The sequence below is a fragment of the Astatotilapia calliptera genome, chromosome 14, assembly GCF_900246225.1.
Source record: "Astatotilapia calliptera chromosome 14, fAstCal1.2, whole genome shotgun sequence".
NCBI lineage: Eukaryota > Metazoa > Chordata > Actinopteri > Cichliformes > Cichlidae > Astatotilapia > Astatotilapia calliptera.
The window spans coordinates 820,758-831,727 of NC_039315.1; the positions used below are offsets into that span (position 1 = coordinate 820,758).

The 10,970-nt window shown below is 45.0% G+C and overlaps 1 protein-coding gene across 1 annotated transcript; it reads left to right on the plus strand.

The window, feature by feature from the left end:
- Positions 1 to 6,792: 6,792 nt before the first annotated feature.
- Positions 6,793 to 7,746, plus strand: LOC113036506 (olfactory receptor 52K1-like). The gene has a single exon (XM_026192900.1). The coding sequence runs from the start codon at positions 6,793 to 6,795 to the stop codon at positions 7,744 to 7,746; it is 954 nt and encodes a 317-aa protein (XP_026048685.1).
- Positions 7,747 to 10,970: the final 3,224 nt, after the last annotated feature.

Genomic DNA, 10,970 nt, shown 5'->3' on the forward strand with positions numbered 1-10,970 from the left:
ATATAAAAATAAGAATAAGAATTAAAAGTGCTAAGTGGATAGATATATACATGATATATACATGAGAATAAGAATTATGAGTGCTACGTAGAAAGATATATACATGAGTGCAGGTGGTGATCAGTGCCAAACATGGAATGATGCAGTGAACACAGCATAGGGTCATGTGTTAGTGGCGGGAACAGTCATATGGTTATTGTTCATGTGTCCAACAGCAGAGGGGAAGAAACTGCTCTTATGGCGAGAGGTTCTGGTGCGAATGGACCGGAGCCTCCTGCCTGAGGGGAGCAGGTCAAACAGACTGTGTCCAGGGTGAGAAGGGTCAGCTGAGATCCGAGCTGCACGCCGCAATGTCCTGGAGGTGTACAGGTCCTGCAGAGATGGGAGTCTGCAGCCAATCACCTTCTCAGCAGAGCGCACAACACGCTGCAGTCTCTGTTTGTCCCTGATAGTGGCTCCAGCGTACCACACGGTGATGGAGGAGGTGAGGATGGACTCGATGATTGCAGTGTAGAATTGCATCATCGTCCGTGTTGGCAGGTTGAATTTCTTCAGCTGCCTCAGGAAGTACATCCTCTGCTGGGCTTTCTTGATGACGGAGGTGATGGTGGGCTCCCACTTCAGGTCCTGGGTGATGGTGGTACCCAGGAAGCGGAATGAGTCCACAGAGGTGATGGGGGTGTCAGTCAGGATGATGGGGGGGAGTGGGGCTGTGTGCTTCCTGAAGTCCACAATAATCTCCACTGTCTTCTGGGCATTCAGCACCAGGTTGTTGTGGCTGCACCAGGACACCAGACGTTCAACCTCCCTCCTGTAGGCAGACTCATCCCCGTCCGAGATGAGCCCAATAACGGTGGTGTCATCTGCAAACTTGATTAGCTTGACAGACTGGTGGGTGGAAGTGCAGCAGTTGGTGTACAGGGAGAAGAGCAGAGGAGAAAGAACACAGCCCTGAGGGGAGCCGGTGCTGATGGTCCGGGAGTCCGAGACATTCTTTCCCAGCCTCACGTGCTGCTTCCTGTCCGTCAGGAAGTCAGTGATCCACCGGCAGATGGGATCAGGCACATTCATCTGGGAAAGCTTGCCTCGGAGATGGTCTGGAAGGATGGTGTTGAAGGCAGAGCTGAAGTCCACAAACAGGATCCTGGCGTAGGTTCCTGGGGAGTCCAGATGCTGCAGGATGAAGTGTAGGGCCATGTTGATGGCGTCGTCTACAGACCTGTTGGCTCTGTATGCAAACTGCAGGGGGTCCAGGAGGGGGGCCGTGAGGGTCCTGAGATGGGAGAGAACTAGGCGCTCAAATGACTTCATGACCACAGATGTCAGAGCCACGGGTCTGTAGTCATTTAGTCCAGTGATCCTAGGTTTCTTGGGGACAGGGATTATGGTGGAGGACTTGAAGCAGGCAGGCACATGGCATGCCTGCAGTGAGGAGTTGAAAATGCCAGAAAACACTGGGGCCAGCTCGTTTGCACAGTGTCTGAGGGTGGCAGGAGACACGCCGTCTGGGCCGGGAGCTTTTCGAGCATTCAGACTCTTAAACTGCTTCCTCACATCTGCTTCATGAATATGAAGAGTTGTGGTGGGAGGAGGTGGTGTGAAATCCTCTTTTGTGTGGAGTGAGGAGGGGGGTGTTGTAGGTGAACGGTTTGAAGGTGGTGATGGCTCTATGGAGGGGGGAGAGGTGGGGGAATTAGTGTCCAAAGTGTCTCTATTGTTGGGGTCGTTGGAGGTGTGAAGGCTGCCTGATGGCTCGTCAAAACGGCAGTAGAAGTTGTTAAGGGTGTTGGCTAAGAGCAAGTCGTCAGTGGAGTGGGGGGTTTTAGGCTTGTAGTTTGTGATATTCCTAAAACCTTTCCACACAGAGGCCGAGTCATTCTCTGAGATCTGCTGCTGCATCTTCTCAGAGTGCTGATGTTTAGCAATGTCCACTTCTTTAGTGAACCTGTACTTGGCCTCTCTGTAGCAGTCCCTGTCTCCGCTTCTGAACGCCTTTCTCTTTTCCAGCCACAGCTTTTTGAGTTTAGGAGTAAACCAGGGTTTGTCATTGTTATAACTCACCCTGGTGCGTGATGGCACAATGCTGTCCTCACAGAAGTGGATATAGGAGGTGACAGTGTCCGTAAACTCGTCCAAGCTGTTAGAAGCAGCCTTCAATGTGTCCCAGTCTGTGGTCTCCAAACACGTGCGAAGCTCCTCCACAGCCTCGTTGCTCCACAGTTTTTTGGTCCTCACGACAGGTTTGGAGAGCTTCAGCCTCTGTCTGTACGCGGGGATTAGGTGGATCATGACGTGGTCAGAAAGTCCATGCACAGGAACTGGCAACTCAGTGGTAAAAAGCTTGCTGCTGCATTTTGCAAGTGACGGATATTGCAAGAGCCTGGCACCACAGTGCTAGAAGGGTTTGCTGCTGCTTTTGCACCAATAGATGCGGAGAAACTTTCAACTTGTTGGTAGGAAAACTTGATGCTGTGTTTGCAAATGAGTGATAAATGAGAACCTGGCAATCCAATGCCTATTTTGTTTTAGTCTATGCAGAGAAACTGGGAGCCAAGAGCATGCTGGTTTTTGCTATGGAGGGATGGAGGGGAAAGGAACTGGCAACCCAGTGTTTTTTGGGTTTTTTTGCCTCCCCCAGTCTATGCAGAGAAACTGGCAGTTTGATGGTAGGAAGTTTGCTGCTGCATTTGTGAGTGACAGTGACAGAACCTGGCATCCCCATGCCAACTTGCTTGTGCACTTAGTGAAAGGCGGGATGGAAAACATCAAAACTGGCATCCCATGGCTAGCAGAGATAAACAACGATGGAGGAGCAGTAGAGCATGGAACTAGTGTTAGCTTTCCAGCTTGCATTAATTTAACTGTGATTAATATGTTTTGAAGCTGAACTTTAATCTCAGCCAAACGGATTTACTCAGGAACAAATACAACACTGAAATAAAGCAAACATTAACATTTAGAAGTTATCTAAGTGACTTATATATCATGTTTAACCTGAGTAGCGATATCTTTCTATTAATAAAAAATAGTATACCTATATGCCTGAATAAAAACACACAGGTGAGATGTTAAAAGGCTTATATTTTTTATTTTAATATTTTAAAATTACAACAGACAGTCACTGGGGTTTGGAAGAGAACTGAACAAATATTTAAAATATAATCTGATCATTTTTGGAGCAGGATTCTGAAACTCTAGGATTTACCTTGCTGTTTTTGTTCCAGGTGAAAATGTTAAAATATTTTTAAGGTTAGATTTAATTCAGAGTCAGCTAATCTCAGCCAAACCAATTCACTCACGAACAAATAAAACACAAAATAAACCAAACATTAACATTTAAAAGTTATCTAAGAGACTTATAGATCATGTTCAACCTGAGTAGTGAAAGACCGTGGGAGGTTTGAAAAAGATGTGCCGGGAGTTCGCTGTTCTCACCGAGCTCTAGTGTCCCTTGACCTCCCGGTCAACTATCAAGCTGGTGGGTAACAGACGTCTTGGAAAACGTCGGGGCACTTTTGCAGATATGTGCTGTCTTGATAAACCAAGAAGATATTTGAAGTTTATGGTTGCTGTCGGATACTCGATGGTCGGTTGTGTCGTGTGTCTGGCGACACTCTCGATGGAGGACATTGAACGACATCTACCAATTCTGAACCACGGTAACAGAGTTCTGGCTGATTGGAGCTGGTTCGGACCTGGCTTATCAAAGAACAAGAAGCGTCTACAGCTGTTCAAAATCCCACAAGGTGGCCGACATGATAGACGATGGGCAGGGCTGTGAGCACTCAGACTGTGTTTATTGAACACAATATGGATAAGATGTTGGAGAAGAACAATGGGAATTGAGAGACCTGGTGACCAGTGACGGACAATAGACCAACTGTAAAATTGGAAGCTGTTTGTTCGCACTAACCAAACCAACTACCATATTCATATCATGCGGCCCTGGCGCCAACTGGATGCTCAAGGCAAAAGCTGACGGGAATAACAAAACTCTCCCTTAGATAATAAGACTGTTGTGACTTTCGTCCTCCTCATTCAAGGCCACCCGCGTCGACCTAAGATTGTTGACTTTTGCCTAACTGAGTGAAGGGACACTTTCTCTCGGCTGAACACGGAACAACCACACACTCACGCTTACACGCGCATGTACACTGACACATACCGACACTAACCGCCCCACCCCATCCAAATGCCTTCAAAGCTTATGTCTTCTATGTTGTGAGATGTGATGATTCATGAGCTCAGTCTGGGGGGAGTTCTTTTTTTTTTCCTCGTCTTTCCTCATGTTGTGCATTTTCTATGGTTTTGGTTTGGGTCGCTGCTCGTGTGGTCGACTGGCCAGTCAGTGTGGAAAAACTTTCCTAGCAGTCCTTCACAAACAGGGAACAGTCTGTCTCTTCTCTCCATCTGTCAGCTGCTGCTGGCTCTTCCTCCTCCTCTTCCTCACACACTGCTGAGTTTGTCCTGGTGGATCATCAGGGCTGCAAAGCCTCACAGATGATGTGCAGCAGTGGGTCCCTCAGTCTGTCCTCACTCTGGACACTTGCAGTCGTCACACATGGAAATCAAATGTGTGATAAGCTGCAGGATTCAAACACAAGTGTAACTTATAAACACATGTTCATACTTTTATTCCACAATCAGAGAGAAAGAAACAGAGAGAGAGTGCAGGACAGACAGACAGGTGACAGTCTCAGGTGTACACACTGCTACACAACAGCAGCAGAGAAGCAGGATTTAGTGTTTGTGTTATTACGAGTGTAAACAAGAAGAGTTCCAGATGGTGCAGTGGACACATGTGTGACTGCTGTGATTAAAGCATCTTTCTTTCAGCTTAACGAGTGAACCGTCAGCTCGTTCAAACACACGTTAAAGTCCGTTTGGCTCGACACCACCGAACAGAGGCAGCAATATAACATAGCTCACATTAACAGTGCAGTGAATCCTGCTTGTGCCGTGATGTTCAGGACTGCAAACCGAGCAGCATCACTGACTTTCAGCTTGTTGTGTTTGTGGATATATGACTGACTTTAATTATCCATGAAATCATCACATTCTCTGTCAGATTAAGGTCGACTATTGAACGGCGCATATTTTAAAGGCTTTAAAACCAAGTTAGTACAAACATCACTAATGTCACATGACTTTGCCGACATGTGACCAACAGTAATGTTTTAATGTTCTTCATTATTAAACATTTGTACATAAATAAGTGACACAATATTCAGTACTTACTTTTGAAAGTTTACTCTTTGGCTGCCCCGCTTCAGCCATCTGCCGTTTTTTTCAAAAAAATTATCCACACCCACCGCGCTATGAATTGTAGGATGGGTAGGCGCAGGAAGGATACACCTCCAATCTTTCAAATTTGGGGAAGCACAGATTTTTGGCCACATTTGGAGCAGGCTTCGAATTGGGGCAGTCTTCGTCACGTCACTGTGATGTAATTGGGCTTTAAATGCAGCCTCCGAAGGATGCAGACCCTAAATTGGGACACAGCTATTGAGACAGGCCCTGTTTGTCTGCCTGCCCCTCTGTGTGTATGTTTCCATTACTTCCTGTTTTACTTTGGTAGTCTCCTGTCTGTGTGTACCATATTTTGCTTTGGTTCTCTTATTTTGAAGGTACCTTCGTTCTCTGTCTCACGTGTTATGTTTAGCTTTGCGTCCTCTGTCTCATTGTGTGTAATTTACCCAAGCTGAGTTTCCTGTTCAATTCACTTTTATTTATATAGCGCCAAATCACAACATAAGTCGCCTCAAGGCGCTTCATAGATACAGAGAAAAACCCAACAATCATATGACCCCCTATGAGCAGCACTTTGGCGACAGTGGGAAGGAAAAACTCCCTTTTAACAGGAAGAAACCTCCGGCAGAACCAGGCTCAGGGAGGGGCGGGGCCATCTGCTGTGATTGGTTGGGGTGAGAGAAGGAAGACAGGATAAAGACATGCTGTGGAAGAGAGACAGAGGTTAATAACAGATATGATTCAATGCAGAGAGGTCTGTTAATACATAGTGAGTGAGAAAGGTGACTGGAAAGGAAAAACTCAATGCATCATGGGAATCCCCGGCAGCCTACGTCTATTGCAGCATAACTAAGGGAGGATCCAGGGTCACCTGGTCCAGCCCTCTCATGTCTCGTTATAGAAATGTTTCATGCCATTCATTTCTTATATTTCTTCTCTGGCAGGTATTTGCTGTTAAGCAGACAAGAAGTTATCTCACTGCATTGGCTGAGTTCATGTCTGCTTAAGGTTTGTCTCTCTCAGCTCTCTTTTCACTATGATGTTGACAATATTTCATGTTAAGAATTTTCTTGAAAATATTTTGAATGCTGCTGTTTTCAGGTTGTTTTCAAGTAAAACCAAGCCATTGTGAAGTAGGCCTCCGTGCTTCCCCTCGAATATTTCTGTTTTCCCTGTCAGTGGACAAAGCTCAGCAAGAGGAAATGATTCACTGCTACCATGTCTTACACAATGCATGTTACAGAGCAGACAACTGGACCTGGACATCACTTAGCACATGGAGCAACACAACATAACTAATGATTCATCTTAACAGCTTGAAGAGTTTCATACAGGATGTGTGTTGTAGTGTGGAGTATTAATAGATCATCATTGACATCATTTAATATCTCAGTGATGCTGTTTGCTCTTTAATGTTGTCTAAATACACTCAGTTCAGTTTTATTTGTATATCACCAAATGGAGGTTTAATTAAAGGTTAAAGGTTTCTTTCTCTTTGTTTTCAGGCTGGTTGAACGGAAAACCTTTTAGGAAAGAGGGAGCATGGAGAACGTCTCTTTGCACACACATTTTATCCTGGATGGCTTTAGTGAACTCGGAGAGCTGAGGCCGTTCCTCTTCATCCCGTTCTCCTTCATGTTTGTTGTGTCACTGTTTGCTAACTCCCTGCTGGTGTACGTGATCGTTTCACAGAGAAGCCTCCACTCGCCGATGTACATCCTCATTGCCAGCATGGCGTGCATTGACCTCAGCCTCCCTGTATTCTTTGTTCCCCACATGCTGCTGAGCTTCCTGTTTGACTGGAGGGGGATCTCTCTCATCGGCTGCCTTGTTCAGATGCACTTCATCCACTTTTTTGGAACTTTTCAGTCCACTCTGCTGGTATGGATGGCTCTGGATCGCTACTTTGCCATCTGCACACCCCTTTACTACCACAATCACATGATCTTATCGAGATTCATTGCATTTTTAATACCACTTGTTGTCAGAAATGTTCTCATGATCACACTCCTTGTATGTCTGGCTGGAAAATTGCCATTCTGTTTGAGAAATGTGATAAACCACTGTTTCTGTGAGCACATGGCCTTGGTGGAGCTGGCCTGTGGAAGCACCACCATCAATAACCTCGTGGGTTTGATGGCCGTGTTTCTCATTCCTGTTCTTGACTTTGTCTTCATCGCTGCCTCCTATGTGGTGATATTCAGCTCTGTGCTGAAGTCCAGCAGGTCAGGTGTAAAAGCACTTCACACCTGCATCACTCACATCATGGTCATCACAGTCAGCCTCATTCTGGCTCTGACTGCTTTCCTGTCATATCGGATCAGAAACGGCCTCCCTGCAGCCAGTCGAGTTTTCTTCAGCACCATGTACCTGCTTTTTCCAAGCTGTTTCAACCCAGTTGTCTATGGCATTAGGACCAATGAGATCCGACAGCACATCCTCAAGAGACTGACTTGCTGTCACATTTGCCAGATGAGCCCAGTTACTAACAAATGATTATCAAAAGGCCAACTCCCCAGCTGTCTCATGAAAACTTCAGGTTTTTATACGTCCTCATCAAGCAGGGCACTATTCGAGATGCTCTATTCTTAACCCTAAAATGAAAGGTGAAAGGTGTACTCCACTCCTATGACTAGGGATTTTCACAAGATGCTAGTACATGTTGAATTTGATGTGTTCATTTGTATTAGAGCGTGCAAAAACTAAAACAGTGAAAGAGCTGTCTCCTTCTTCAAATCCATCTTGAAGAAGGCACATAGATCATGGTTGAAAAGCAAAGAAAGGAACACTAAAGAATCTGTTTCCTTGAAAAGTGTTTATTCATTCATTAGATCCAACAAGGAAGAGTTAGACTGAATGAATGCCCCTTTAGGTCAGCGGCATTCAATTAAAATTTAAGGAGGTCCAGATAACGAAAATTTCCACATGCATTATAATAATGTACCAGTGTCTGAATATACTCAACAACTGATGGTCAATTAAAATAAATAAAATACAATTCAGAATTATTTAATTTGTGTTTATTATTTAATTTCATAACCAGGAAGATAATATAATGAAAAATAATAATCAAATGTTCTGTTACGTTTCAAGTAAAACTATAAAAAGTTGCATTTCCTGCGAAAATGCAGCGTGACTGCCGTGTAAATGGTAAATGGTAAATGGCCTGTATTTATATAGCGCTTTACTAGTCCCTAAGGACCCCAAAGCGCTTTACACAACCTGTCATCCACCCATTCACACACTGGTGATGGCAGCTACATTGTAGCCACAGCCACCCTGGGGCGCACTGACAGAGGCGAGGCTGCCGGACACTGGTGCCACCGGGCCCTCTGACCACCACCAGTAGGCAACGGGTGAAGTGTCTTGCCCAAGGACACAACGACCGAGACTGTCCAAGCCGGGGCTCGAACCGGCAACCTTCCGATTACAAGGCGAACTCCCAACTCTTGAGCCACGATCGTGTAGCGGAAATTATCTGCCGAAAACAGCTGAAGAAGCAGAAGTGTCTGCTTGAAAAGATGTGAAAGGGTACACTGAAGAGTGTCAAGAAAACAGAGGGAACGCGAGCAGGGAAGATTCACTGCACCAGGTGCAAGGTGAAGGATTCAGACCTGCGCCACCCAGTCTCAGTTATTTTATGGCTACAATATATTCTGCATCATTAATGATATAATCTATAGTATTGATACTGCATTAAGATGTTTATTAAAACCTGCTGACTTTACATTAACCTTTTTATTACAGGTACAGCTAAGACCATTGTATACACATGGCATTTTGTGATCATTAAAGAGTTAAAGCTCAGTCATTAAAGGTCTCAAGCTTTGTTTGGCGCGAATGTCCAGGCAATCTATTGTGTAGGTGACTTAGAGCAACAGAAGGTTAAAACTGCATACACGCTTACAAAACACATATAGTACATATAATCTAGAAACAGGCTTGAGTGAAGGCCTGAATGTATTCAGCTTCTTGTTGGAACCTGTGGCATTTGAGTTTACTTAGTAACAGGCGACAGAAGATGGGTCAACAGGAGGACAAGTCCACGGGGACCTCCAGGGCCTGAAATCATCGCCATATTTGGGAAAAGATGTTAGAAAGAGGAGCTTCTGTGTCTGACCATATCTCTAAAAATTGTCTCATTGTCTGTACAAGATGCAAATGATGTTCTTAGAAATACAAAAATATGTTATAGAACGCAAGAGGGGGCGTCAAACCCTGATGATATATGAACCATTCTCTGTGTATTTTTGGCAGAAGAAGTCCGCAGATGCAATGCTGTGTACTTCTTCCCGCACGTGTGTTCTTAATAAACTCTTCATCTGATTGCACTCTACTGGGCCTCCATTGGTTTGTTTTTGTGCCACTTGTCTTATTCGGGACACTGCTCATCTCAATGAGCCAAATCGGTAGTCATGCCAGACAGAGATATGATGAGAGAGAAAATGTATAGCATGCAAAAGAATGGTAAATGGCCTGTATTTATATAGCGCTTTACTAGTCCCTAAGGACCCCAAAGCGCTTTACATATCCTGTCATCCACACACACATTCACACACTGATGATGGCAGCTACATTGCAGCCACAGCCACCCTGGGGCGCACTGACAGAGGCGAGGCTGCCGGACACTGGCGCCACCGGGCCCTCTGACCACCACCAGTAGGCAACGGGTGAAGTGTCTCGCCCAAGGACACAACGACTGAGACTGTCCAAGCCGGGGCTCGAACCGGCAACCTTCCGATTACAAGACGAACTCCCAACTCTTGAGCCACGATCGCCCTATAAAGAAGCTGAAGTGTCTGCTAAAAAAAAGGGGAGGGGGGAGGGGTGAAGAAGCTATGCTGTCAGCTGAAAAGAGGTCAAGAAGATGAAGTGGTGATGAAAAGAGGTGAAGAAGCTATAGCTTCTTCACCTGCCCAAAAAAGGAGAAAAGGATGAACAGGCTGCTGAAGACAACTGACGAAGCTGAAGTCCATATTAGAAAAGTTGCTGAAATCATAAAACTTTGCACAATTGCAATAAATTCACAAAAATATTGACCAATGAAAACAGTCAGCTGGAAAAAACTGAACAAGCTGAAGTTTCGTTAAAAGTAGTAGTTGTTTAATGGTGAGCAATTGGCTGCTGTCGGCTGAAAAGAGGTGAAGAAGTTTTCGAAAGTCCCATAAAATCAACATTTGAATTAATGGGGAGATGTTCCATTTGTTCCCTCTTAGAGGCCATGCTGCGTATGTTCAGAGGGCCACCGAGGAGCCCTTTGTCTTTACACTGTGGATCCCATATAGCCCTGGCTTAATTAAGAGTCCGAAATAACTTACACGAGCCATGCTTTTTGAACGCAGGGTTCCTCTGTATACGCATGGGTATGATAGGCTGTGTTGTGTTTATATCTTTCAACTCTAATTAAATCTCTTACCAAACCCCTCCGCTGTGTTACTTCCTTTCTTAATAAATTAGGCTTTGAAATGTCTGGAACAATTAAGGCACCCTTTCGTGGTTGCTTCAGGGCCTTGTCAAGAACTTTGGTTTTTGTAGTCTTGTAGATACTCTGGGGTTATCCTCTCTTGTTGGGGTCTTCTTCCTTCCTCCTCATCATGATCTGATGGCGGAGCTTCTAAATCAATTTTCCAGCATTCACCATCTTAGCATTTCCATTTCCGTAAGTTTAATACAGAGCTCTGGTGTAACTGGTGTTATGTAGACTTCTGAGCATGTCCAAC